The 25,863-nt window shown below is 36.0% G+C and overlaps 2 protein-coding genes across 3 annotated transcripts in view; one reads left to right on the forward strand and one right to left on the reverse strand.

Annotated features, from left to right (window-relative positions):
* abcb5 (ATP-binding cassette, sub-family B (MDR/TAP), member 5) overlaps nucleotides 1-21,944 on the forward strand; it is a 32,465-nt gene extending 10,521 nt beyond the window's left edge. Inside the window, exons 15-29 of the mRNA XM_073846474.1 lie at nucleotides 1,150-1,320; nucleotides 1,487-1,648; nucleotides 7,725-7,955; nucleotides 8,040-8,189; nucleotides 8,334-8,438; nucleotides 11,562-11,639; nucleotides 11,759-11,842; nucleotides 13,800-14,003; nucleotides 14,111-14,211; nucleotides 16,357-16,497; nucleotides 18,483-18,639; nucleotides 18,725-18,922; nucleotides 19,029-19,235; nucleotides 20,611-20,757; nucleotides 21,061-21,944. Of these exons, the coding sequence (XP_073702575.1) occupies nucleotides 1,150-1,320; nucleotides 1,487-1,648; nucleotides 7,725-7,955; nucleotides 8,040-8,189; nucleotides 8,334-8,438; nucleotides 11,562-11,639; nucleotides 11,759-11,842; nucleotides 13,800-14,003; nucleotides 14,111-14,211; nucleotides 16,357-16,497; nucleotides 18,483-18,639; nucleotides 18,725-18,922; nucleotides 19,029-19,235; nucleotides 20,611-20,757; nucleotides 21,061-21,261 (2,337 nt within the window). The 3' untranslated portion in view covers nucleotides 21,262-21,944. The remainder of the gene's footprint in view (nucleotides 1-1,149; nucleotides 1,321-1,486; nucleotides 1,649-7,724; nucleotides 7,956-8,039; nucleotides 8,190-8,333; nucleotides 8,439-11,561; nucleotides 11,640-11,758; nucleotides 11,843-13,799; nucleotides 14,004-14,110; nucleotides 14,212-16,356; nucleotides 16,498-18,482; nucleotides 18,640-18,724; nucleotides 18,923-19,028; nucleotides 19,236-20,610; nucleotides 20,758-21,060) is intronic.
* Nucleotides 21,945-22,646: 702 nt separating this feature from the next.
* On the reverse strand, nucleotides 22,647-25,630 carry sp8b (sp8 transcription factor b). Of its 2 annotated transcripts, none has more exons than XM_073847443.1 (2): nucleotides 25,520-25,630; nucleotides 22,647-25,167 (listed from the first exon to the last, which is right to left on the reverse strand). In XM_073847443.1, the coding sequence occupies exons 1-2, from the start codon at nucleotides 25,538-25,540 to the stop codon at nucleotides 23,821-23,823; spliced, it is 1,368 nt and encodes a 455-aa protein (XP_073703544.1). In that variant the 5' UTR covers nucleotides 25,541-25,630; the 3' UTR covers nucleotides 22,647-23,820. The 2 variants fall into 2 exon arrangements, with proteins under 2 accessions (XP_073703544.1, XP_073703545.1); XM_073847444.1 differs by lacking the exon at nucleotides 25,520-25,630 and adding an exon at nucleotides 25,367-25,506.
* Between the last annotated feature and the right edge of the window lie 233 nt (nucleotides 25,631-25,863).

Consider the following 25,863-nt stretch of genomic DNA (forward strand, 5'->3'; position numbering starts at 1 on the left):
TGATTTTGCCAAGTAAGACATGTTCCTGGATTAACATTTTTGTTGATCCTGGATCAACATTAGTGTCCCAAAATATAGACTTAACCCAATCCCTACCCCTAAACCTAACCCTAACCATAATTTATTCCTAAAATCAAAGGGAAATAATACCTGTTAACAAGGGTGTAGAAGCATCTAACTGTGATCATAAGCCTAAAACTAACATTTCCTAAAAAGTTAACCAATCAATTCTGATTGGTTGATCGAGATGTTGTTCCAGGATCAACAAGGATGTTGATCCAGGAACATGTTGTACTCGGTGGAATCACGTTCACCGGGAACCTAATCACAGTAAACGGCACCATGAAAAAGGAGCAATACATCAAAATTCTCAACAACAACATCAGGCAGTCTGCAAAGAAACTTGGCCTTGGGCACCAGTGGACATTTCAGCACGACAACGACCCAAAACACACAGCAAAAGTGGTGAAGAAATGGTTAGCAGACAAAAACATTAACGTTTTGCAGTGGCCCAGCCAGAGTCCTGGCTTAAATCCAATTGAGAATCTGTGGAGGGAGCTAAAGATCAGGGTGATGGCAAGGAGACCCTCCAACCTGAAAGAGCTGGAGCTCAACGCTAAAGATGAATTGGCAAAAATATCAGTGGAGACATGCAAAATGCTATTCAGCAATTAAAGGAAGCGTATGATTGCTGTAATAGCCAATAAAGGCTTTTCTATTGATTATTGAGAAGGGTATGAATAATTTTGGACATGCCACTTTTTGTTCAAATGTAAATAAAAGATGATTAATAATTTTTTCCACAATGATGCCTCTTTTTACATCATCTTATTATCTTCTGGGAGACGTTTGTGTGATTTCTAATAAATAAATAAAAACTTGCTGGTTGAATAAAAGTAACAATTTCGGGCTTGACTGTAGATGTATAATATTATCATTAAGTAGCATCAAGTATAATATTATTATCCCTGCTGCCCATTTGTAGCATGGTGTTCCCCAGGGATCCGTTCTTGGCCCGCTACTATTCGTTATTTACATATTACTTTTGTTCGTTTATAATTGTTTCTGAAATTTGCTTTCTGAATTTTTCTCTTTAATGTAGTTATGTTAAGTCTAAAAGGAAGTTTATTGTTTTATTTTTTGAGATAGAAGCTGAACACTATGGTTGGAGAAAGAGGTGCTCAACTGAGCGGGGGCCAAAAACAGAGGATTGCTATTGCTCGAGCTCTTGTCAAAAACCCCAAAATCCTCCTGCTGGATGAGGCCACATCAGCCCTGGACACACAGAGCGAGTCTGTTGTTCAGGCAGCTTTGGACAAGGTAATGCAAAACATATAGGACATTTCCATGAGTGCTGAAATAGACAGGTTATAGTTGCAGATTATGAATCTAAATGTCTTTTATTATATTTTTTGTTCTTCTAACAAACTATTAACCAACACAGGCAGTAAACAAGTGATTAAAACTTGTGTGTGTTGTTTCTTAGGCCAGAGCAGGACGTACCACCATTGTGATTGCACACCGCCTGTCAACTATTCGTTCAGCAGATATAATTGCTGGCTTCAGTGATGGCAAATTGGTGGAACAGGGAACTCACAAAGATCTCATGGCCAAGAAAGGAATTTACTATTCTCTCGTAATGCAACAGGTACATGTTTGTTTCTGTCAGAGGTGTCAAGTAACAAAGTACAAATACTTGGTTACCTTACTTAATGGAACACTCCACTTTAAAAAAAGAATACTAATACCGGCGGAAAATGTAAAGCTGCGATTTTCTAGGCCGATAAGATTAGGAACTACACTCCCATTCCGGCGTAATAGTAAAGGAAGTTTGCTGCTGTAACAAGGCCGAACCAGGCACAGTAATATCACGCAGCACATGTGGAAATGCTAACCTAGCTGGGAACTATCTCATGCGCTGCTTGATATTACTGCGCCTGCTGCATCCATATTACAGCAGCAAACTTCCTTGACTGGCAGTGTAGTTCCTAATCTTATCGCAGCTTTACATTTTTAGTATTAGTACATGATATACTATAACTACAGATGAGTCAAGTTTTAAAATATCAAAACTCGTTGGTCATTTTTTAACATGATGCAGATCCAGAACAGGAGAACAGCTGAATGGATTTCAAAATGGTAAGACTCAACTTATTAACTCGGGGGGAGTTGGAGAATGAGCCTATTTCCAAAAAAAGTGGAGTGTTCCTTTAAGTAGAAATTTTGGGTATCTGTACTTTACTGGTTGAATAAATTAGCCTTTGCGATTTACAATGTTATGATAACGCAATACTTACAGCCAGCAACTAGTCATTAAATCTTCCACTCCATGAAACACATGTTAACGCTCAGTAGTACACATATATGGTCTTTTAATGTATTTGCATTTTACTAAAATGTGTTCATTTTCAATGGACATATATGCAGCTGAAACAGGTAGCCTTGTGCATCCCAAATTGTTTAACATTAATATTTTAATATAACATTATAGTCATTATGGCATTTAGAAAAATGTGTCAGTTGTATGTCATTTATAAGTGGTTAGTTAATGATAAAATAATGATTTGCAAAACATTCATAAATGTTTAATAAGTGATATGTTAACAATTTGTGTATGTTTTGCTAATTCGTTTACAAGTTATTTACAAGTAATTAGTTAATGATGAACTAATCATTTACAAAACATGACTATGCATTCATAAGTGATTAATAAGTGATATGTTAGTATTTTTATATATGTTTCGCAGATTAAGTTATAAATCATTTACAAGTGATTAGATAATGATGAACTAATAATTTACTAAACATGATTATATGTTCACAAATGATTATTAAGTAATAGGCTAACAATTTACAAATCTGTCGTAATTTATCTTAAAAAAATAGCATATCATGAAAAAATCAAACAGATCCTTAGTAAGTGGTTAATACGTTACTATGTAATATATTATTTGTCACTTAAAATAATTAAAATATCAATCATTTAAATATTTATCCTTCACTGAAGATCGCATCATGAATAAATCATTTACAAATCTTTCTGCATCCCCTAATCTAAAGTGTAAACAATTCATCAGTTGTAAATGTTTTACTCATTTTTCAAGGGTCTTTCACCCAGTGTGTATACCCACCTGATACCCACACAACCTGTAACCGGCAGGTTTGTAAAACATTTACAACTGATGAGTAGTTTACACTTTAGATTAGGGGATGCAGAAAGATTTGTAAATGATTTATTCATTATTTATTCATCAACAGCTTTTGAATACTTTGTAGTGTGTACTGCAATGTAAGGGCTGACTGGTGAGGGTAAAGATGTTTTCTTTGGCAAACATGAGCTGCGCCCCAAATGACGCACTATACACTCTGCACTTATTCACTATGTACTTATGCACTTATGCACCATGTAGAGTATGAATTATATAAGGTTATTTAGTATTTTGTAACACCCTAAACAAACTTTCACAGGAACCTCAATTTTTTTTCATATCAACTTCAAATTTGAAATAACTTATTTACATGTAAGACTTGATATCAAATTTAGGATAAAACCTGTTATGTATAATATGTATTTTAGAGAAAATATAATAAAAATTGTACAGTGTATTCTCTTTATAGTAAAGTTTTCTTTAAAAAGAGACCTACCTTAGATCCAAAGTGTTCATGAATTACAATTTAAGTTTGGATAAACTTTAAAAATGGGGGTGACAGTTAAGGGGTTAACTAGTAATTTTTAACCATTTACTAATTATCTGTTTGATTATTTCATGATATGCCATTCTTCAGATAATTTACGACAGATTAGTAAATTGTTAGCATAGTACTAACAATAAAATGAACATATCACTTATTCATAATTTATAAACACATAGTCATGTTTTGTAAATAATTATTTCATCATTAACTAATTTTTTTGTAAATTAATTTGTAAATGACTTGTAAATGAATTAACAAAACATACACAAATTGTTAGCATATCACTTAATAATCATTTGTGAATGTTTTGTAAATGATTATTTCATCATTAACTAATCACTTATAAAAGACTTACAACTGAACGTTATTATAAAGTGTTACCCATGTTTTTGAAGAGGTGGGGTAGTGCACAATAGGCCCCTGCGGCGCAGCCTAAGCTTTTGTCCTTAATGGCATTTTTTTTCCTTACATTACTTTTACTTTTATATTTTAAGTAGTTTTGAAACCAGTACTTTTACACTTTTACTTGAGTAAAAAGCTTGAGTTGATACTTTAACTTCTACAGAATTTTTTTTTTTTAATTCTAGTATCCATACTTCTACCTGAGTAATGAATGTGAATACTTTTGACACCACTGATATCTATACATGACAACTGTGTAATAATAGTGGGAGAGAACTCACTTTCAGAATTTCAATGCTGTTATTTATATATATCATGAAATTAATCAAATTCATTTTATTCTATTGACAGCCACTATTTGTAACAGTAATACCAGTAAGAGAAAATAAATGTTTTATTATTACTTTAAAGGTATATATATATATATATATATATATATATTAGGGCTGTCAAATGATTAATCACGATTAATCACATCCGAAATAAAAGTTTAGGTTTACACACTAAATGTGTGTTTACTGTGTATATTTAATATGTATATATAAATGCACACACATACATGTATAGATTTAAAAAAATATTTATATGAATGAATAGTTATACTTCTATTTAATTTAGACTATATATAGAATTATAAATATTTTCTATATAAATCTAAAAAAAATTCTTGAATATACATGTATGTGGGTGTATTTATATATACATAATAAATAAACACAGAAAACACACATTTAGTATGTAAACATGAACTTTTATTTTGGATGTGATTAATCATGATTAATCATTTGACAGCCCTAATATATATATATATATATATATATATTAGGGCTGTCAAACGATTAATCGCATGCAAAATAAAAGTTTATGTTTACATACTATATCTGTGTATACTGTGTATATTTATTATGTATACATGAATACACATACACACATGTATATATTAAGGAAAAATATGTTAGATTTATATATTAAATATTTGCATTTATTTATAATCTAAATTATATACAGGTATAAATATATACATATAATTTTTTTTTAAATATATACATGTATGTGTGTGTATTTGTATATGCATAATAAATATACTCAGTACACACAGATATAGTATGTAAACATAAACTTTTATTTTATAATTGCGATTAATCGTTTGACAGCCCTAATATATATATATATATATATACATATATATGTGTGTATATGTAATTTGTTTACATACAGTGCTGTTTGAAAGTTTGTGAACCCTTTACAATATTCAATATTTCTGCATAAATGTGACCCAAACATCATCAGATTTTCATAGGAGTCCTGAAATTACTTTGGAAAATATGCATTGCAAAAGTATGTGAATCTTTGCTTTTAATATCTTGTGTGACCTCCTTTTGCTGCAGTAACTAAAGGTGAAGTTTCTTGTAAATGCTGATCATTCCTGCACAATAACATGTAGGAGTTTTAGCCCATTCCTCAGTGCAAAACCACTTAAACTCTGTGATGTTGGTGGGTTTCCTCCTATAAACTGCTTGCTTAGGTTCTTCTTCTTTCACAACATTTTAATTGGATTCAGGTCCGGACATTGACTCAGCCATTCCAAAACATTTAACTTTGTTCTTCTTTAAAAATTCTTTGGTAGAATGACTTTGCTTGGGGTTGTTGTCTTGCTGCATGACCCACGTTCTTTTGAGAGTCTGTTCTTAAACAGATGTCATGACATTTTCCTTTAGAATTTGCTTGTATAATCCAGAGCGCATTGTTCCATAAATGATGGCAGGCTGTCCTGGCCAAGATGGTTGGGCAAAACAGGCCCAACCATGGTACTATCACCCTGTTTCACAGATAGGATAGGATTCTTAAGCTGGAATGCAGTGTGTTCTTTTCTCTGAAAATAATAGCTTCTCATTTAAAACAATAAGTTAAATTTTGGTTTCATCCATTCGTTAAAGTTCTCCAATAGTCCTCTGGCTTGTCCACATGATCTTTAACAAGCAATTTTCTTTTTGAAGAACAGTGACTTTCATCTTGCAACTCTGTCATGTGCACCATTGGTTGCTCAGTGTTCTCCTGATGGTGGACTCATAAACATTAACATTAGCCAATGTGAGAAAGATCTTTAGTTGCTTGAAAGTTACACTGAGAACTTTTGCAATCTCGCACACTGTTACACGTTCTGCTTTGGAATGATCTTTGTCGAACACTTCTCAGGAAGGTGTCTGACTGTGGATTTGTGGAGTCCAAACTCTTCAGAGATTTTTGTAAACTTTTCTAGCCTGATGAGCAACATCAACTCTTTTTCCGTGGTCCTAAGTAATCTCCTTTGTTTGTGACATGATTCACTTCCGCAAACTTCCACAAACATGATAGATCCCTGTTCTTTGAATAAAACAGGTCACATACTCACATTTGATAGTCATTGCACTGCCTGAAAACACATCTGCACAGATGGACTCTAATTTACCTTTAAATTAACTGCTAATCCAAGAGATTCACATACTTTTGCAATGCACAGATATACAACACTGGATCTTTTTGGACATATAACACTGGATCATCTCTTAAGGAAAAAGAAAGAAATCTTTTATCTTACTGACCCCAAGATTTTCCAGTAGTGTGAAACTGCATGCGTGTGTTGGTTGCAGTACTGTGAATATATAAAAGCTAAATCTTCAGCTCACCAATCCTGCATTTATTGATCCAAAATACAGCAAAAGTATTACTTCTCTGATCAAAGCTACATTTTCACAATCATTACTCCAGTCAGTGTCACATGATCATTCGGGAATCATTCTAACATGCTCTGTTTAAGAAACATTTCTACATTTCTTTTTTTGATAAATAGACAGATCCAAAGATCAGCTTTTGTAAGTGGAGTAATGATAATAAAAAATCAGCTTTGAAATCACAAGAATAAATTACATTTTAAAATATACTCAAATAGAAAACAGTTATTTTAAATAATACAAATATTTCAAGGTTTTACTGTGTTTGCTGTACTTTGGTTAAAATAAAGCAGGTAAACAGAAGAGACTTTTTCAACATTGAAAATCTAACTGTTAAAAAAATGATAGTTGGTAGTTTTGGTAGTGTTTGTGTGTGTGTGTGTGTGTGTGTGTGTGTGTGTGTGTGTGTGTGTGTGTGTGTGTGTGTGTGTGTGTGTGTGTGTGTGTGTGCGCGCGCGTGTGCGTGTGCGTATGCGTGTACCTGGTATTCATCACGTTGTGGGGACCAAATGTCCCCCCAAGGATAGGAATACCAGTAGATTTTGACCTTGTGGGGACATTTCTCAGGTCCCCATGAGGAAACAGGCTTATAAATCATGCACAATGAGATTTTTTGATGAAGTAAAAGTGTGCACAATCTCCTGTGAGGGCTAGGTTTAGGTGTAGGGTAGGTGTAGGGCGATAGAAAGTACGGTTTGTACAGTATATAAACCATTACGCCTATGGAATGTCCCCATAAAACATGTAAACCCAACATGTGTGTGCGTGTGTATGTGTGTGTGTGTGTGTGTGTGTGTGTGTGTGTATAAGGGGGTCTCTTGCAAGAGGACCCCCATTTTTGGAGTTCTTTGGCATGATATTTATTTACTTGCTCATTTTTTGAAACAACATGATTCTATTCATTTACGCTAACAGACGACTGGGAGACAGAGTGATGATATTGATGCGAATGAAGATGATATTCAGGATGTTTCTGAGGGAGAAACCGGTGAGGAATCTTCTGAAACAGAGACTCCAGAGGGAGGAATGGAAATCCAAATGGAGAATGGAACCCTTAGACGAAGCTTAAGACGTGGCAGTGGGAGACATTCCTCCACCAAGAAGTCTTTAAGAAAGAAGAGCAAGAAATCCAAAAAAGACAAAAAGGTACATGGACTCCACTCATTTAATGCTACAGCGTGAATAAAAAACGCAGTAATTGGATCCTGATAATCTCAAATTCTCTTTTAGGAAAAGGAAAAAGTTGAAGAAATACCTTTCACTAAAATTCTGGCTCTGAACAAGCCGGAATGGCCTTACCTGCTGGTGGGCACGGTGGCCAGCCTTGTGGGTGGAGCTGTTTATCCCTGTGTGGCCATTCTGTTTTCCAAAATCATTGGTGTGAGTGTCCTTTGTCTTTGTTCACACATCTCTGAACAAAAATCTCTATTGTGCAGATTTTGCTTCCAGCTCATCTCCATAGGATAGTTTCAAAACAATTCATATAAAAAATGTTCAGTACAATAGAATCTCATCTGTTTCTAGGTGTTTGCAGAGGCTGACCCTGACATAAAGCGACAGAAGACCATGATGTTCTCACTTCTCTTTCTACTAGTTGGAGCAGTGGCCTTCATCACCTATTTCTTCCAGGTGAGTCTATGTTGCAGTATTGGTAATGTTCACAAACACTGCTTCAGCTCATACTTCAGATTAGAGATGTAAACTAACCCATAAGCACAACTGAATTTTCAGCAGCCATTACCCCAGTCTTCAGTGTTACATAACGCAAAAATAACGCAATTAAAATATTTTAATGCAGTTAATGCACTGTCCCCGCCCCCAGACTTGTACATCATCTTATTTTTCATATAGTAGACTGTTGACAAATATTATACAGAAGAACAACTCTATAAATGCAGTTATGACCTAAAATTCAAGATATTGGTGCAAAAAATTGCCCCTGTATGTATTTTGTTATTCCTATAACACAATATAAGGGCCAGCAAGAGCAATGATAGAGTGCTGATACTGGTCATTTCATAATAAATCGAAAAGCAAGAGTTGAAATGGCAGCTGCAGCCAATGATTGATCCTCTGTCGCCATCTTCTGGTTATATGGGAAATTCATGTATTTTTCATCATAAAAAGACGTTGTTTTCCGTGAAAATATTTTTTTTCCCCCATGTCGTCTTTATGAATCAAAAGTGAATCTTTGAAGTGAATTTTATTGCACAGCTGTAGAGTTAAAAAATAATAAAGGTCATGTGTTCATGACCATGAAGGCAAGTTACTGGTTATCAAGAATACAATTTAGATGTCCTTGAAGATCAGTATCACTAGCTTGCTAACGTTAGCCTAAACACGTTATGTTTAGCTGTCAGCATTTAAATGTACAACTATGCAGGTACTCTCCTGGGATTACCAGGCTCGGCATATCAATTATATGTTGTTAAATAATATGAAATCATGTTCATGCCGCTATCATTATTTGCGATGTTGCAATTATTATTTTCTCAGTTTCTGATAAGAACGAGGCAGTACAGGAGTGTCAAGAGTGTCCACCTATACAGTCATGTGAAAACGTTAGGACATCCTACTGAATTTCATGGGTTTCTGTATGGGGACATAATAAAACATTATCTTGTCCTTGGCAGGTCATAGAATTTTAAAAATAAAACCTCGGATGAACAATAACACGTGGCATATTGCACTGTTCTATCATTTATTTAACAAAAATAAAGACAAAATGGAAAAGCCAGTAAGAGTAACAGTCAGTCACTGCTAATCAAATGCCTTTTATTAACTGATCATCGGCAAGTGTGAGGACCTCCATAAAAGCAGAAGTTTTGGCAGTTTGGCTGGTCTGGAGCCTTTGCGTGTGTGTTAACACAATGCCAAGGAGGTAAGACATTAGCGATGACCTTAGAGAAGCAATTGTTGTTGTCATCAATCAGGGAAGAGTAATACAACCATTTCCAAACAATTGGAAGTCCATCATTCCACAGTGAGAACGTTTATTCACAAGTGGAAGACATTCAAAACAGACACCAATCTTCCCAGGAGTGGATGTCCCAGCAAATTCTCCCCAAGATCGGACCGTATAATGCTTAGAAAAATGGCAGACAACCTAAGAACTTCACCGCAGATGCTACAGGCCTCAGTTAACATGTTAAATGATAAAGCTCATGACAGTACACTTAAAAATAACATGCCAGACTCGTCCCATATTTGGAAGGCTTGGCAGAAGAAAGTCTCTTCTATCTAAAAAAAAAAACATGACAGCATGTTTTAGGTTTGCAAAGTTGCATCTGAACAAACCACAAGACTTGTAGAACACATCAATTTGCTTTGAGTGGGGCAAAATTCCTCTAGAACTATGTGAGAGACTAATGAAGTCATATAGAAAATGATTATTTCAAGTTATTGCTGCTAAAATTGGATCTACAGACAACTGAAACATAGGGTGTCCTAACTTTCTCACACATGACTTTTCCATCTTGGCTTTATTTTTGTTAAATAAATAATGACACGGTGTGATATGTTATGTGATGTTGTTCAGCTGAGGTTTTATTTTCCAAATTTTAAGGCCTGCCAAGTACCAGATAATTTTTTATTAGGTCCTGATACAGAAAATCATGGAATTCAGTAGGGTGTCCTAACTTTTTCACATGACTGTATATACAGTAGGTGTGTCCAAACTTTTGGTCTGTACTGTAGATATGAATTCAACTGAAAAAACTTGTGAAAAAATATCTTTCAGGTGGTCAAATAGCAAATAGTGGAGCTCTGCAGCCACCTACTGGTAAAAGTTTTTTGTAGTTTTTTTTTTTTTTTTACTTTTAAAACTGGATTTTCCAAAAGATGGGCAAAAATCTTACACTAAACCATGTGAAATTATCCATGTTATCCCCATGAATTAAAGTTAGAAATGTGGGTCTTTTATAAAGTGAATTTTACATAAAAAAGCAGTTTTTGTATAAAAACCCATTTAAAAAATATTTATTTATTAATTTATATATATTTTAAAAATATCACTAACCTACTGAAAACTGCAAAAATGTAGACTAAAAACTTTAATAAACAGAAAAATATACAGTACAGACCAAAAGTTTGGACACACCTTCTCATTCACTTGAAAGAGAAGGTGTGTCCAAACTTTTGGTCTGTACTGTAGCACATATAAAATAAGCTTCAGCTGAAGTTCATGAGCTGGCTTTTTATTATACAAAAGTTCTATGGTCAATTCCTGAATAGATCAGCCGTTTCAACAAATCGAATGACAGTCACTTACCACCACCTGCTGGCAGATTTTGTTTCTACTACTTCTCATACTACTAATAATAAAAACATTAAAGGGACAGTTCACCAAAAAAAAAATTAATTTTGTCAATATTTACTCACCCTCATGTTTTAAACGATTTTTTGTGGAACATAACAGCAGGTATTTTAAAGACTGATGGTAACAAACGATCTTCTTGCATGTTCCATAGTGACGTTGCAGCTGAATGTTTATGTGTAATACATTTTTTTGTTGATTTAAATAAATATTTCTTTCTAAAGCTACAATTTGTAATGTCAACTTGATACTTTTTCATGTAACACAAAGTTTTAAATAAAATTTTGTGGGTTACTTTGCTGTTAATTAGATTGACATAGTTAATTAGATTAAAAACTGTAATTGACTGACAGCCCTATTTAATATATTTGTTGAATATATTGTGTATGTATCATTGCTATAAATCTATGTTTCACATCTGTTGCTGTGTCCCACAGGGCTTCATGTTTGGCAAATCTGGAGAGCTTCTAACCATGAGGTTGAGAAGTCAGGCTTTCAACGCCATGATGAGACAGGTACGGCAGATTTTTTCCTGCATCTCTCACTCTATTACTCTGCAGTTAGGAACTGATCTGGCACAAACAGATAGCTATTGAAATGTGCGCTTCATCCTCAAGGCTGTTTCTCTTAACAGGAGATTGCTTGGTTTGATGACAACAACAATGCAGTGGGAGTCCTGACCACTAAATTAGCCACAGATGCGTCTCTGGTTAAAGGGGTGAGTGGAACACAGTGATTTGCCATCAGAACCAGTAATTAAGCTTTCACTGTGCATGCAGCCTGTGTTTTTGGCTCCGGTTCATTACATCCATCTCTTTAAACCGTTATAGGCCTGGCTGAATTTATTTTTCAGCCGTATTTATGTTAGAGCTAATCCATACAACTACAGCTTTTAGTATCAATAGCGCAACTTCATTTGAATTCACAAGTACATGTGAATTGCCATCTAAAGTTAGAGGTCTGGATGCTTTTTAAGGCGAGACACTGCAGGCAAAAACACTGTTTTTAATGCACCCCTCAAGTTTTGGGGCTTTTTGGTTTTTCATCAAGTGTTTTTTACTACTACTGGACAGAAAACATCCAAACATCCATTCTTTTATAGCACTTTATCTATTTGTGTCAATAGTCTTCAATTACAATGCATATTTTTAAAGGCAGTTTTCTCGAAATTAGTTTTTTCTTCTATACTGAGCCACAAGTCTCCACTTCAGTAACACGAACACACACCAAACTTTACATTTTCATTCCTGTCTATATCCTGAAGGTTTTTACAGAGGGATTTGTTCATATATAATTGGCTTGATTTTATATATTTTATTCCCCCAAAAATAGTGTTACCTGTTTGTTCTACGTTTTTTTCTGAATTATGGCATGAAGAAATGAGATACCTAAAATTCCCTCTGTAAAACCTTGACTCTAATATGTCAAAAAAAATTAAACAAGAATTTTGAAGCTGACTACATCCAGTGTTTAGATTGTACTAGAAATGTATGCAAATTAGTTCATATTTCATTAAATAATGCCTCATTTGCATTTAAACCTAACATTTCAGAGAACTTGTAATACAAAAAATGTTTGCAATTATCAATGTAATCAATCAACCAAGTAAGGTGATAACTGTTATTTATTGTTTTTACCCTATTCACCTGCAGTGTCTCGCCATGTTTGAAGAAGTCTTTTTTTTTTTCAAAAAATACAGTAAAAACGGCAATATTGTGAAATATTATTACAATATTAAAGGTGCCATAGAATGGAAAACTGAATTTACCTTGGCATAGTTAAATAATAACAGTTCAGTACATGGACATGACATACCATGAGTCTCAAACACCATCGTTTCCTCCTTCTTATATAAATCTAGTATTTGCAAAAGACCACTGAAAAATAGGTAAATTCCAACATATACCCGACTGTTACGAAACTTTCCCGAGATTGTTAATAGTTACGCCTCCAACATTTGCATCGCCCAATCATCACTAACGTCAGCACATCAGTTAAACAAGGCAAGCCACTGCTAGCGCTAGCCTGTTACATTGCTATACATAGGATTTCACTTACCACATAAACAGAGAGATGACTGCGCTGATGATGGTGAATGATGGAGAAATAACTGCGTTGATGATGGCGAATGATTTACAGATCTGGAGAATCACTGAGCAGCTCAACTTGTGTTGTAAGAAGCAATCCCTTTGCATTGTAACTTTACACAGAGCACATGCGATCACAGTAATGAAACTAAAATATCCGCGATTCAAAACGGCAGATTCAACAAACCGCATATTAAAAGCGGCTAGAGCTCCTAATTAAATATATATTTTTATCCATGTGCGAGCTATTGAGCTCTGTGAAACAGCCAATCAGAGCGGAGCTCATTAATATTCATGAAGCTTCCAAATAACAGAGCATTTTATTCTAGGGGTAAATCCTAGGTTGTAAATGGACCTGTAAAACCATTTCTGGAGATTTTTTGCCCTTTCCTATGCCATATACCTTCTATGTAGATATCAGGGAACAATTTAAAATATTCTCTCAATGCATTCTATGGCACCTTTAAATAATCATATTATGTTTGAATATATTTTTTAATGCATCTTTGCAGATTAAAAAAATCGTATTCATCCCAAACTTCCAAACAGCAGTGTATGTGTATTTAAATTTTTTTTCCTCATCTCTAGGCAGCAGGATCCAGATTAGGTCTAGCCACAAACACTATCTGTGGTCTTGGCATTGCTATCATTGTGGCCTTCATTCATAGCTGGCAGCTCACCTTGCTTATCCTTGCTTGCATCCCCTTCCTCGTGGGGGCAAATTTCATCCAGATGAGAGCCATGGCAGGACACACATCCAAAGATCAAAGTGCCCTGGAGATGTCTGGCAAGGTACAGTACACTGGTCATTGACCTTTTTTTTTAATTTTTTTATTTATGTGACTCAATTAAACAATTACGTATAACTGACTGGTATCATTTCCAACTCTTCCCCACAGATATCCACTGAAACTGTTGAGAACTTCAGAACAGTTGTTGCATTAACTCGAGAAGAAGTCTTCTTCCGCAAGTTTATTGACAGCCTAAGCAAGCCATACAAGTAAAATCCCATTTTTAACACTTCACAATAATACAGGGGTTTTCAAACTGAGGTCAAAAATTGTTTAATTAAACTATTTTTAACAGCTCTGAAATCATATTTGTTTTAAAAACATGTTGAATTCAAAGTGGTTCTCTTCAGGCTTACAACTGGGTTTAGAAAAAGGATAGAAGAATATATATTTGTAACCCTGGACCACAAACCCAGAAATAAGGGCCAGTTTTTAAAATTGAGATTTATACATCGTCTGAAATTTATACAAAATCTGTCCATTTAGGACAATATTTGGACAAGATACAACTATTTGAAAAACTAGAATCTGAGGGTGCAAAAAAATCTAAATATTGAGAAAATTCCCTTTTAAAGGTATCTAAATTCTTAGCAATGCATATTAGTAATACATTTTTTTATACACTAGATTGTCAAAAGTATTGGGACACCCCATTTTAATGAGCAAGTTTGACTACTTTAGTCATTTCCATGAGTACAGATTTTAATGTTTAAGCATATAAAGATATTCTAGAGAATTGCGTTTTTCTAATTTTACAGCAACAGTTTGGAAAGGATCCTCTTCTATTTTTAGCATGACAATTCCTCTGTGTATAAGGCCAGGTTAAAAAAAAGAAATGATTGATTCAGTCAGTGTAAAAGAACATGATGAGAATCAAGCATAGTCCATAGTCCAAGCCCTAAACCCAGATTTTAAATGCAGACAAAAACTTGAGCCAAAAACTCATCACCAAACACTAATGACTTATACATACTCTATATACAGTAGAAAAAATTATTGGGACATCCCCTTCTTTAGGCACTTCCAAAACTGTGGAAGTAATGTAAATGTATTTAAATGTATTTTAAAAAAGTGTTTCTCCATCTCTGTTGCAACAGTTTTGGAAGTGTCTAAAATGACTATGCCCACATGGACAAGTCATTGGTGTTTGGTGATGAGTTTTTGGCTTTTCTTCCTGCAGACCAGTCAAGTTCTTCCACACTGACTGACTGACTGCTGACGGACTGTCCCGTATTAGCATATTTCCTTCACACTCAAGCAACGTCTTGAAAGCAAGCAGGTGGCTTATAGTTGGATTTAAAAGTGAACAGAAGAGTCTTAATTTCCCACAACATCAGAGCCACTGAGAATGCAGTGTGTTAGTTTTGATGGTAGCATGCCACCTAATACAGAAAAATAAGTGAAAGAAGATCATTATCATTTAAAGAGACATAAACCAATATAATAGTATGTACTTGTGAAACATGTTCTTTGTCATATTTAAAGGATTAGTTCACTTCCAGAATAACAATTTCCTGATAATTTGCTTCCCCCCACGTCATCCAAAATGTTCATATCTTTCTTTCTTCAGTCAAAAAGGCATTATGTATTTTGAGGAAAACAGTCCAGGATTTTTCTCCATATATTGGACTTCAATGGTGGCAAACAGGTTGAAGGTCCAAATTGCAGTTTCAATGCAGCTTTAAAGGACTCTAAACAATCCCAGCCGAGGAATAAGGGTCTTGTCTAGTGAAATAATTAGTTTAAAAAGTTGTCCACCATTGAAGTCCAATATATGGAGAAAAATCCTGGACTGTTTCCCTCAAAATACATAATGCCTTTTTGACTGAAGAAAGAAAGATATGAACATTTTGGAAGATGTGGGGGTGAGCAAATTATAAGGATATTTATATTCTGGAAGTCAACTAATCCTTTAATATTTTTCTCATGGATTATAAAATCTCAAAGCCATAGAGTCTTTGAACATGAATACGTAACAGCTTAGACAGAAGGGGTTCCTCGCAAGCAGTGTTGTTGTTGTCAAGAAAATGTATTAATTTGAAGTACTAAAGCTAAACAGAAATGTACATATAAAAACTAGTGAAAATATAAAAAGCACATAACAGAATTATTAATTCAAAATCTATAATAGTATATAAATAATAGTAAAATAGCACTGCTCTTAAAGGAATAATTATACTTGGGTGTCGTAGGCACTAAAAATATATATATCTCAGAAAATGGAAACTGCTCATTTTGTCAGTGGTGGCAATTAGAAAGCATAAAACGTTGAAAACCTCTGTCTTAGCACCTGATGAGCTAATGCCAAAAATTTATCAGCCAAATCTTACAAACCTCAATATGTGATATTTCAGATCTAGTTTGTGTAAAGCACCTATCTACGGAATCACCTTTGCTCTTGCCCAAGCCATTCCTTACATGGTCAATGCTGCAATCTTCCGCTTTGGAGCCTGGCTTATTGCACACTGCTACACAGAATATGAAAATGTTTTCCTGTAAGTACACATTTTATAAAGACGCCTCCCAGAAGATAATAAGATGATGTACTAGAGGCATCATTGTGGAAAAAAAATGATTACTCTTCTTTTATCTACATTTGAACAAAAAGTGACATTTCCAAAATTATTCATACCTGTCTCAATAATCAACAGAAAAGCCTTTATTGGCTATTACAGCAATCAAACGCTTCCTATTATTGCTGACCAGCTTTTTGCATGTCTCCACTGATATTTTTGCTCATTCATCATTAGTGATAAACTCCAACTCTTTCAGGTTGGAGGGTCTCCTTGCCATCACCCTAAACTTTAGCTCCCTCCACAGATTCTCAATTGGATTTAAGTCAGGACTCTGGCTGGGCCACTGCAACACGTTGATGTTTCTGTCTGCTAACCATTTCTTCACCACTTTTGCTGTGTGTTTTGGGTCGTTGTCGTGCTGAAATGTCCACTGCTGCCCAAGGCCACGTTTCTCTGCAGACTGCCTGATGTTGTTGTTGAGAATTTTGATGTATTGCTCCTTTTCCATGGTGCCGTTTACTGTGATTAGGTTCCCTGGTCTTCTGGCTGAAAAACACCCCCAAAACATTAGGTTCCCACCACCATGTTTGACAGTGGGGATGTTGTTCTTAGGGTTGAAGGCTTCTCCTTTTTTATGCCAAAGAAAGGCTACATCATTGTGGCCAAACAAATTTTTGTTTCATCTGACCATAAAACAGAAGACCAGAAGTCTTCTTCTTTATCCAGATTTTTTTTAAGCATTTGCAATGGCCAAGAGGGCTTTTGTGTGTCTTATCTGAAGAAGTGGTGTCCTCCTTGGTCTCCGTCTGTGGAACCCAGCGGTGTGCAGTGTCCATTGGACTGTCTTCCTTGAGATGCACCAGCAGAGCCCAGATTCATCAGGATGGCCTTGGTGGTGATCCTTGGATTCTTTTTTACCGCTCTCACTATCCTCCTGGCCAGCACAGGTCTCACTTTTGGCTTCTGACCACTTCCTCTGAGATTTTTCACAGTCTTGTATTTTTAACAATACTTTGCACTGTAGCCACTGGAACTTCAAAACATTTAGATATGGTCTTATAGCCCTTTCCTGGCTTATGAGCAGCCAAAATGCGCAGCCGCAAGTCATCAGTTAGCTTCTTTGTCTCCTTTGCCATAACTGTCCACAAACCAACAGCAGAGAGCTTCTGTTTTTCACCTGTTGAGTTGATTAAAACAGCTGTTCCCAATGAATCAAGGTAATTAGGATGCTTTAGAACAGCTTGGACTATTTGGAATGGTATAGAAATTTAGATTTTCCCATAGACTGTGACAGTTTGCAAAGGGTATGAATAATTTTGGACATGCCACTTTTTGTTCAAATGTAAATAAAAAATGAGAAATATTTTTCCCACAATGATGCCTCTTGTACATCGTCTTATAATTTGCCAGGGGTGTGAATAATTTTTGGCTTGACTGTATATATAAATAAATATATATGATACTTAAAGGGTTAGTTCACCCAAAAATTGCTCACGCTTATGTCGTTCTAAACCGTAAGACCTTTGTTCATCTTTAGAAGAGAAGTGATGATATTTTAGATGAAACCTGAGAGCTTCTAACCCTCCATAGTCAGCAAGGGTACTACCACAGTCAAGGCACAGATACGTAGTAAGGACATTATTGAAATAGTTCATGTGACATCAGTGGTTCAACTGAAAAGATTTGCTCTTGTAGCTTCATAAAAATATGGTTGAATCACTGTCACATTAAATGTTTTAATAAATTCCTTACTTCGTTTATGTGCCTTGCTGTCTATGGAGGGTTAGAAGCTCTCGGATTTTATCCAAAATATCTTAATTTGTGTTCCAAAGATGAACGGAGGTCTAATTGGAACGACATGAGGGTAAGTAATTCATGGCGGAATTTTCATTTTTGTGTGAACTGTCCCTTTAAATATCAAGCATATTCTTTACTACGTTGATGTGTTGGTTCATCCTCCACAGGGTGTTTTCTGTGATTGTCTTTGCTGCAATGAACATCGGTCAGTCCTCATCATTCGCCCCTGACTTTGCCAAAGCCAAAGCAGCAGCTGGGAGGATCTTGCTGCTGCTAGAAAAGAAACCAGCCATTGATATCTATGATGAGTCTGGACACCGACCAGTAAGTATGAAATTCTCAAACAGTCAGACTCAGAAGTAGTCACCAAAAAGCATAATGTAATATCATCTTTTTTTTTTTTTTCCAGACAAACTTTACAGGGAATGTTGAATTCCGAGACGTGCATTTCTCCTATCCAACACGTCAGAATGTGAAAGTCCTACAGGGCTTAAATGTGTCCGTGACTCAGGGACAGACGATGGCCCTTGTGGGCAGCAGCGGTTGTGGCAAGAGCACCACCATTCAGCTTCTGGAGCGTTTCTACGATCCTGCTTCAGGCCAAGTGGTGAGTTCATCAGGTGGTTTTGTGTGCCTAGAGGTCTAAACCATTAGTTTGACTCAGGGGATCAATTTATGCCTCACATTCTGTCTGGTTTTTGCTTGTTGCACAGTTTGTAGATGGTAATGACAGCAAAAATCTCAACCTGGCATGGCTGCGCACGCAGATGGGGCTGGTGTCTCAGGAGCCCATCCTGTTTGATTGCAGCATTGCTGAGAACATTCAGTATGGAGACAACAGCCGTGTCGTCACCCAGGAGGAGATTGAGGAAGCTGCGAAGAAGGCCAACATTCATAATTTCATCCTTGGCCTTCCAGAGGTATGCATGATGTCTCTATTAATGTGTGCGTTTATACATTTTGCTTTAAAAACTAATTTTCTGTGTCACATGATCCTTCAGAAATCATCCTAATATGCTGATTTGCTGCTCAAGAAACATTTCTTATTATCAATATTGAAAACAGTTGTATTTTTGTTGATTTCATTTTCAGTTTTTTCAGGATTCTATATTAAATAGAATATTTAACAGAATTGTTAACTAAAACTAAAACCATAAAATAAAAGTTATTTGAAATTAAATAAAGCTTTAACTAAAATGATTGCATTTCAGCTAGTTGCAAAGGCAAATGTTCTCATTTTCATTTAGTTTATCTTGACGTACTAAAATAAGTGAAACAGAAATAATGAAAACTGTTCAAAAGTTTGGGATCAGTAAGATTTTTAATGTTTTAATGGAGTCTCTTATGCTCATCAAGGCTGCATTTATTTGATTAAAAATGCAGAAAAAAATGCTAGTATTGTGAAATATTATTACATTGATTCATAGAATCCTGAAACAAATTGTATTATTAAACAGAACAACTGTTTCCAGCATTGATGTTAAATCAGCATATCAGAATGATTTTAAAGTATATTAAAATAGAAAACCAGTATTTTAAATTGCAATAATATTTCACAATATTACTGTTTTTTTCCGTAATTTTGATTAAATAAATGCAGCCTTGAGGAGCATAAGAAACTTCTTCAAAAAACATTAAAATCAATTAAAAACATTTTACTGACCCCAAAGCTGTTATAATAAACATTTTATTCATGGAATCCTAAAGCAAATTGTATTATTTAACAGCACAACTGTTTCCAGCATTGATATTAAATCAGCATATCAGAATGATTGTAAAGTATATTAAAATAGAAAACCAGTATTTTAAATTGCAATAATATTTCACAATATTACTGTTTTTTCATTTTGATTAAATAAATGCAGCCTTGAGGAGCATAAGAAACTTCTTTAAAAACCATTAAAACTTTTTAACAGCAGTGTATATAGACATAATATAAAAAAAATTAAAAAATCACTAAATCAACTAAAATTAAAATTAAAACAGAAATTTTCAAAATAAAAACTCAAAATATTATTAAAAAATTATAATAGTGACTTAAAGAACTTAAAAAAACATTTATTTTAGAACAATATATGCAATTAGTGAAGTCTAAACAATGTCTTAATTTAAATAATTTAATAATCAATAATTTAAATCAAATTTGATCATTTTTTTTAATTAACCCACAATATTATATTATATTATATTATATTATATTATATTATATTATATTATATTATATATTATGCTTAAAGCTACCAATATCTATTTTCATCTTCTATATTCATATATATATGTATAATATCCTTTCAGAAATACAACACTCGAGTTGGAGACAAAGGTGCTCAGCTGTCTGGAGGACAAAAGCAAAGGATAGCCATCGCTCGAGCTCTGGTCCGCAACCCCAAACTTCTGCTGCTAGACGAGGCCACATCTGCACTCGACACAGAAAGCGAAAAGGTTTGTAAAGGCTTTTACACATAACGGCTTAAGAGTATTTTATCATTAAAGTTCATTTATAAAAAATGCTGATTTTTGATGCTGTTCTGTCTTTAACCAGCAGGTGGCACTTTTGGTAGTTTAAACTTGTGTGCCTGTGATCCTGCTAGATTTAGGCTCTAAATACTCCCTGCTTTTTAATATCTTATTACATTTACAAAAGTCAAAAGATTTAATGCATAAAGTGTTGCTTTAAATATACATGTACTGCTTAAGTTTTGATTTAAGTTTATCGCTTTGATCACTTTTTCTTTCCTGATACAGATTGTGCAGAAGGCCCTCGATGATGCTCGGCTTGGCCGCACATGTATCGTCATCGCCCATCGCTTGACCACTATTTATAATGCTGACATCATCGTGGTTGTTCAGAACGGCAAGGTGACTGAGCAGGGAACGCATGCCCAACTCATGGCCAAACAAGGGGCCTACCATGCTCTGGTGAATGCACAAGTGTCTGCTCACTAACTCAAACCTCCTTTGATTTATTCTAATGGTTGTATATCTAAAATAAAGGGCAAGGTTAAATAATTAAATGGTGCAGTTAAACTTACATATTTCTGTCCCAAAATATAATTGATTCATTTTACTTGAAAAAGCCTTTAAATATTAAACTCTCTATAAAAAGGCAATGCAACGTGGCTAGATATTAATACGAGAAAACGAAAATGTGGGATAGTTACTATTTACACCTTTTTGTTACTTTGTTACACTGAGATGCTATTCTTATATAAAAAGTAAAAGATATTGTATATCTATAGATTTATTTTTCTCATTTTTATACAGTACGTTGTAAATACTATAGTCGTGTTATTTATTGTACATAAAACAATGTACAGTAAAAATCCCGTCTCTGCTAACAGGTAATTGCAGCACTTTTACCTAACGTTTTGAAGAGTGTATACGCTTGTACAGGCATAAAAACCCTTTGAAAGTGAATGTTGCTTTTGTTTGTGAGTTCGGCGCATGGGGGCGCAATGCGCTCGTCCTTTGAGCCTCTAACATGTTGGACCTTTTTTCTGCACTGGCTTTAACTTTATTATCTTTCGAAGAGTAACTGCTATTATTCTTGTATTATTTCTGTTAATATTAAGCATTGTTTATTGCTAAGATGCTTTTTCGATTTTCGTACAATAAATTATACACCATAACTGCTGTTGTTCCTTTCTTAGGCATGTTTAAAAGAAACCACTTATTTATTTAAAGTAAAACTAACTTGTTTAAAGTTCTTTTCAGTTTTCAAACACTTCGCTGGATTTTTCTATTTTTACCCTTTGTGCTTGTGATTTTGTTTGTGTGGTCACATTTTTAATAATTATTTTTTTCGTATGTCTGCTCCGCACAATTATGCGCTGTCTGATAATATGTTCATTTTTAAAAGACAAACTCGGAAAAACTGAAATCCTTAAACAATTGTTTCAGTGGCTACTTTTAGTGTTATTTTGTTAGTGTTCTCTTGAGATTTATGTATTTAATTTTAATGTATCTGTCGTAAAGTAAATAAATTTACGATCACAGTTTTTAACGTCCTGCACACATAATTTCACTTTTGAGTGACTATAATTTTACGTTTCACAATTCATTTTTAACTAATACAAAATGATCTCAGAAGCACCATTTTAGGTTTATTTTCATTCTTAACTAAGGAATGCGTACTTAAAAGTTAGAGTTAAAAACTTATTATAATTGTAAGGTTAATTTACTAAAGCTGGGTTTCACAACAACTGCAGTTTTAACATTTGAAAACATTTTTATTTTTTCAATTGGTGATGAAATGGCGTAACAGGTCCTGCACTAGAGCACATTTTATTTGATAGAAAGCGGACATTGCAGTAATATCAACGGCAACCCGTTCACTGTGGCTGAATCCATGTTGACTTTATTGAGTGGCTTAAATTAGAAAGCCAATTTCTCAAATAAACGATGTGAAATAAACGCTCACCTTACATGTGCATGCTTACATAAATTAGAAAACGTGATTAAACACTGAATTCTGAATTTAAAATCTTACAAATCATTTCAAAGTGCGTCTATGACAGACCTCCAAAAAAAAAAAAAAAGAATCAAGTCCAACTCGTGGATAAATATGACGTTTTTCTTCACAAAAAAACACTCCCGTACAGTTTTGGATATTTACTAGAGTCAATATATGCAACTAAAAATACTATTCAAAATTTGCGTCTTGAACAAATACATACCCAAGTTTTACATCAGTGTGGAATAACCTTCTAGTCTATTCTATTTTATTTTCAATATTTACATTCTTTTGCAGCAACAGGAAATAAGTACATTTCATACAAACGTAGGATTTGTAGTCTGTAGTTTCGACAAAGACCAATGTGCGATATATAGACTATTTTTTTCCAATATTAAAGAAATGAATTTGTAAATGACAAAACGAAGTCTATTCAACACTACGGCAATTTATCCTTACAAAATTGGATTTTAGTAGTGTTCAGGAATAAAGTGCCACAGTTTGGTTTTGAGAAAAACAAAAAGTTAGCAACGACAGGCCACTTCACTGATGGGTAAAATACATGTGTTTTTTTTCTGTTTCATAACGACAGTAAGTAAAATAAGACTATTCGACAAATACCCATAAGAATGCACATATCAGATTATGTCCTTTTTAATATTCCCTTATTTTAGCAAGAATCTGTGCAGACCAAAACAGGCTTACTTCATTGTAAATTACATTTTAATCGTAAATTGAACCACTTTATAACATCCAAGTGAAATGGCCACACGGTTATTTAACCAGGTGACACTTTATAATAACTTTCACTTTTAACCTTAACAAACAGAGATAATGTAGTTAATGTACACTCGAATAGTTAAAAGAGGAATGAAACTTTGGTTTAAAATGTTTCATATAGGATTTTCAGAACTGAATGTGCATTAACTAGCGCTCTGATGTTTGTTAACAACTGGAAGTTTTTATAAAGTGTTACCGAACGAACAGCACAACCTTTTTGTGAAGTTTCTAGTCCATTGGAGATTCGTGTACGTGCATTTGGAATTGTGGGATTAATCGAGGGAGTTTGCACGGCCGTTCATGCCCGTCGTCGGGACAGGCTCGGGAGGTTGCAACAGGTCAGGTGAGTGGCACGAAGGGCTACCGGGCACGCTGTGCTCGCTGTCGGTGTCGCTCCCTCGTTTCCCTCCACTCGCCCCAGAGCCCGACCCTGATGAGCCTCCGGCACTGTGCGTTTTGACATGTTTACTGAGGTGGTCGCTCCGCATGAACCTCTTGTTGCACACGGGACAAGCGAAGCGCTTCTCGCCGGTGTGCGTGCGTAAATGTCGCTGGAGCTCGTCGGAGCGTGTGAACCTCTTCCCACAGAACAACCAGTTACACACAAACGGCCTTTCTCCGGTGTGCCACCTCAAATGAGCCTTGAGATGCGACGTTTTGCCGTACACTTTCCCACACCCGGGAATGTGACAGCTGTGTAGCCCTTTTCTGCGGAGGCTGGCGCCAGCTGGACCCAGGCGTTCCGCCTCTTGACAGTTCGGGCAGTCGCACGTCGCTCTGCCCGAGTAGCGCCGCGCTGAGGACCGCGGAGATCCCGCCAGCGAGGCCGTCGGACCCCCTGTCAACATGGAACCTCCCGCTCCACCCAAGGGAGAGGGAGTGGAGTCCGGGTACGAGGAGAGCACGGGTTTGAATCCGTCCATGAGATGCTGACCGGTAGTCAGGAGATGCGGGGACGCACTGGTACTAAAGGCAGAGTGGCTTAAACTCGAGTAGTCTGAGTTGTATCCCCCCAAAGGAGAGTGTAAGGAAGTCTGCAGCCCACCGGAGTGAAGGGACGTCTGGAGCGCGGCTCCGTTCGGGTTCTGCACGTCAATCCAGCCGGCTCCCACGTCCCACCACGCGGATGCGCCCGTGGTGCCCACATCCCCGGTGGGTATGCCCGGGTGCGAAGACTTGAACCACGACTCGTAGGGATGCGCCACGCTCATTCTCGGGTAGATGCTTTGCAAGCTGTCCACGGACGTGTGCACCTTGGAAATAAACATGGGCTGGTGGCTGGGCTCTTGGGAGTTGTTGGAAACGGACGCCTGGAAAACGGAGTAGTCGTTTCCGAAGTGGGAGTTGGACGAAGTACCAGAAGTTAAGGAAAAGGCACTGGATCCCGTGGAAGTGTTCGTGCCAAAAGAGTCGCTTAAACCACCACCATTCCGAGTGAAAGAGGATAAACTGGATCCCAAACTGCAGCTGCTGGCTGCCGCTCGTTTCCACGGGTGGAATCCTTTTCCGAACGAAGACGAGTTATCCGAAATAGAGGAAGGAGAAGGACTCGGACTCCCGATTTTGTTACACGTCGCAGCCAACATGGCTAAAGGAGTCGACCCCAATCTCGGCTCCTCCTGGAACAACACAAAAAGTTAGAAGGTAAGCAAAGATGGCACTGCAAATTTTTGGAAACTGCAAACAGTTTTAGCTCGCTGTCTTTTATTGTACAACCGCAGCACACCTGAGGTATGGCAGCAACGAAATCGTAACCACTCGCAAAGGCAAAACAAAAGTGAAACACAGCATATAAATACCAATATGTGTTATACATACAATGTCGTAGTTGAGAAATGGAAGTCCTGCTCGTTTCTCTCGCTTAAAACATAATCAAGTGACTCTCTCCCTGGCTGACCCAAGAAATTTTAATCCCCACGGCAGGACAATAAAGGAAACTAATTAAACCAGCACGAAACTCCTTAGACTCACCCCTAGAAGTGAAGTTGCCATCACAAAAGTGCCCTCCTCAGAGGATCTTTTTATATTTATGAATCAGAGCACTGTTTTTTTAGAGGTGTGCAATACAATGATGTGGTCCGCCCATTCCAGCACAATTGTAGCTCCTCTCACGGCTTTGAAGTGCCGCTGTGACACGGGCGACCAATCAGGAGGAGCCGTACCTTCACGCGGCCACATTCTAGCGTGAGGTCATCGATAGAGCACTTCAGACAAGATCTCCACCCCTTCCAACACCCCCCTCATAATAAAACTCAACTTAAATGAGTAGGACTGGAAGTTTTGGGGAAAACTTTTCTATTCTTTTGTGGAAAGAG

The sequence above is a fragment of the Garra rufa genome, chromosome 9 (genome assembly GCF_049309525.1).
Source record: "Garra rufa chromosome 9, GarRuf1.0, whole genome shotgun sequence".
Taxonomy (NCBI): domain Eukaryota; kingdom Metazoa; phylum Chordata; class Actinopteri; order Cypriniformes; family Cyprinidae; genus Garra; species Garra rufa.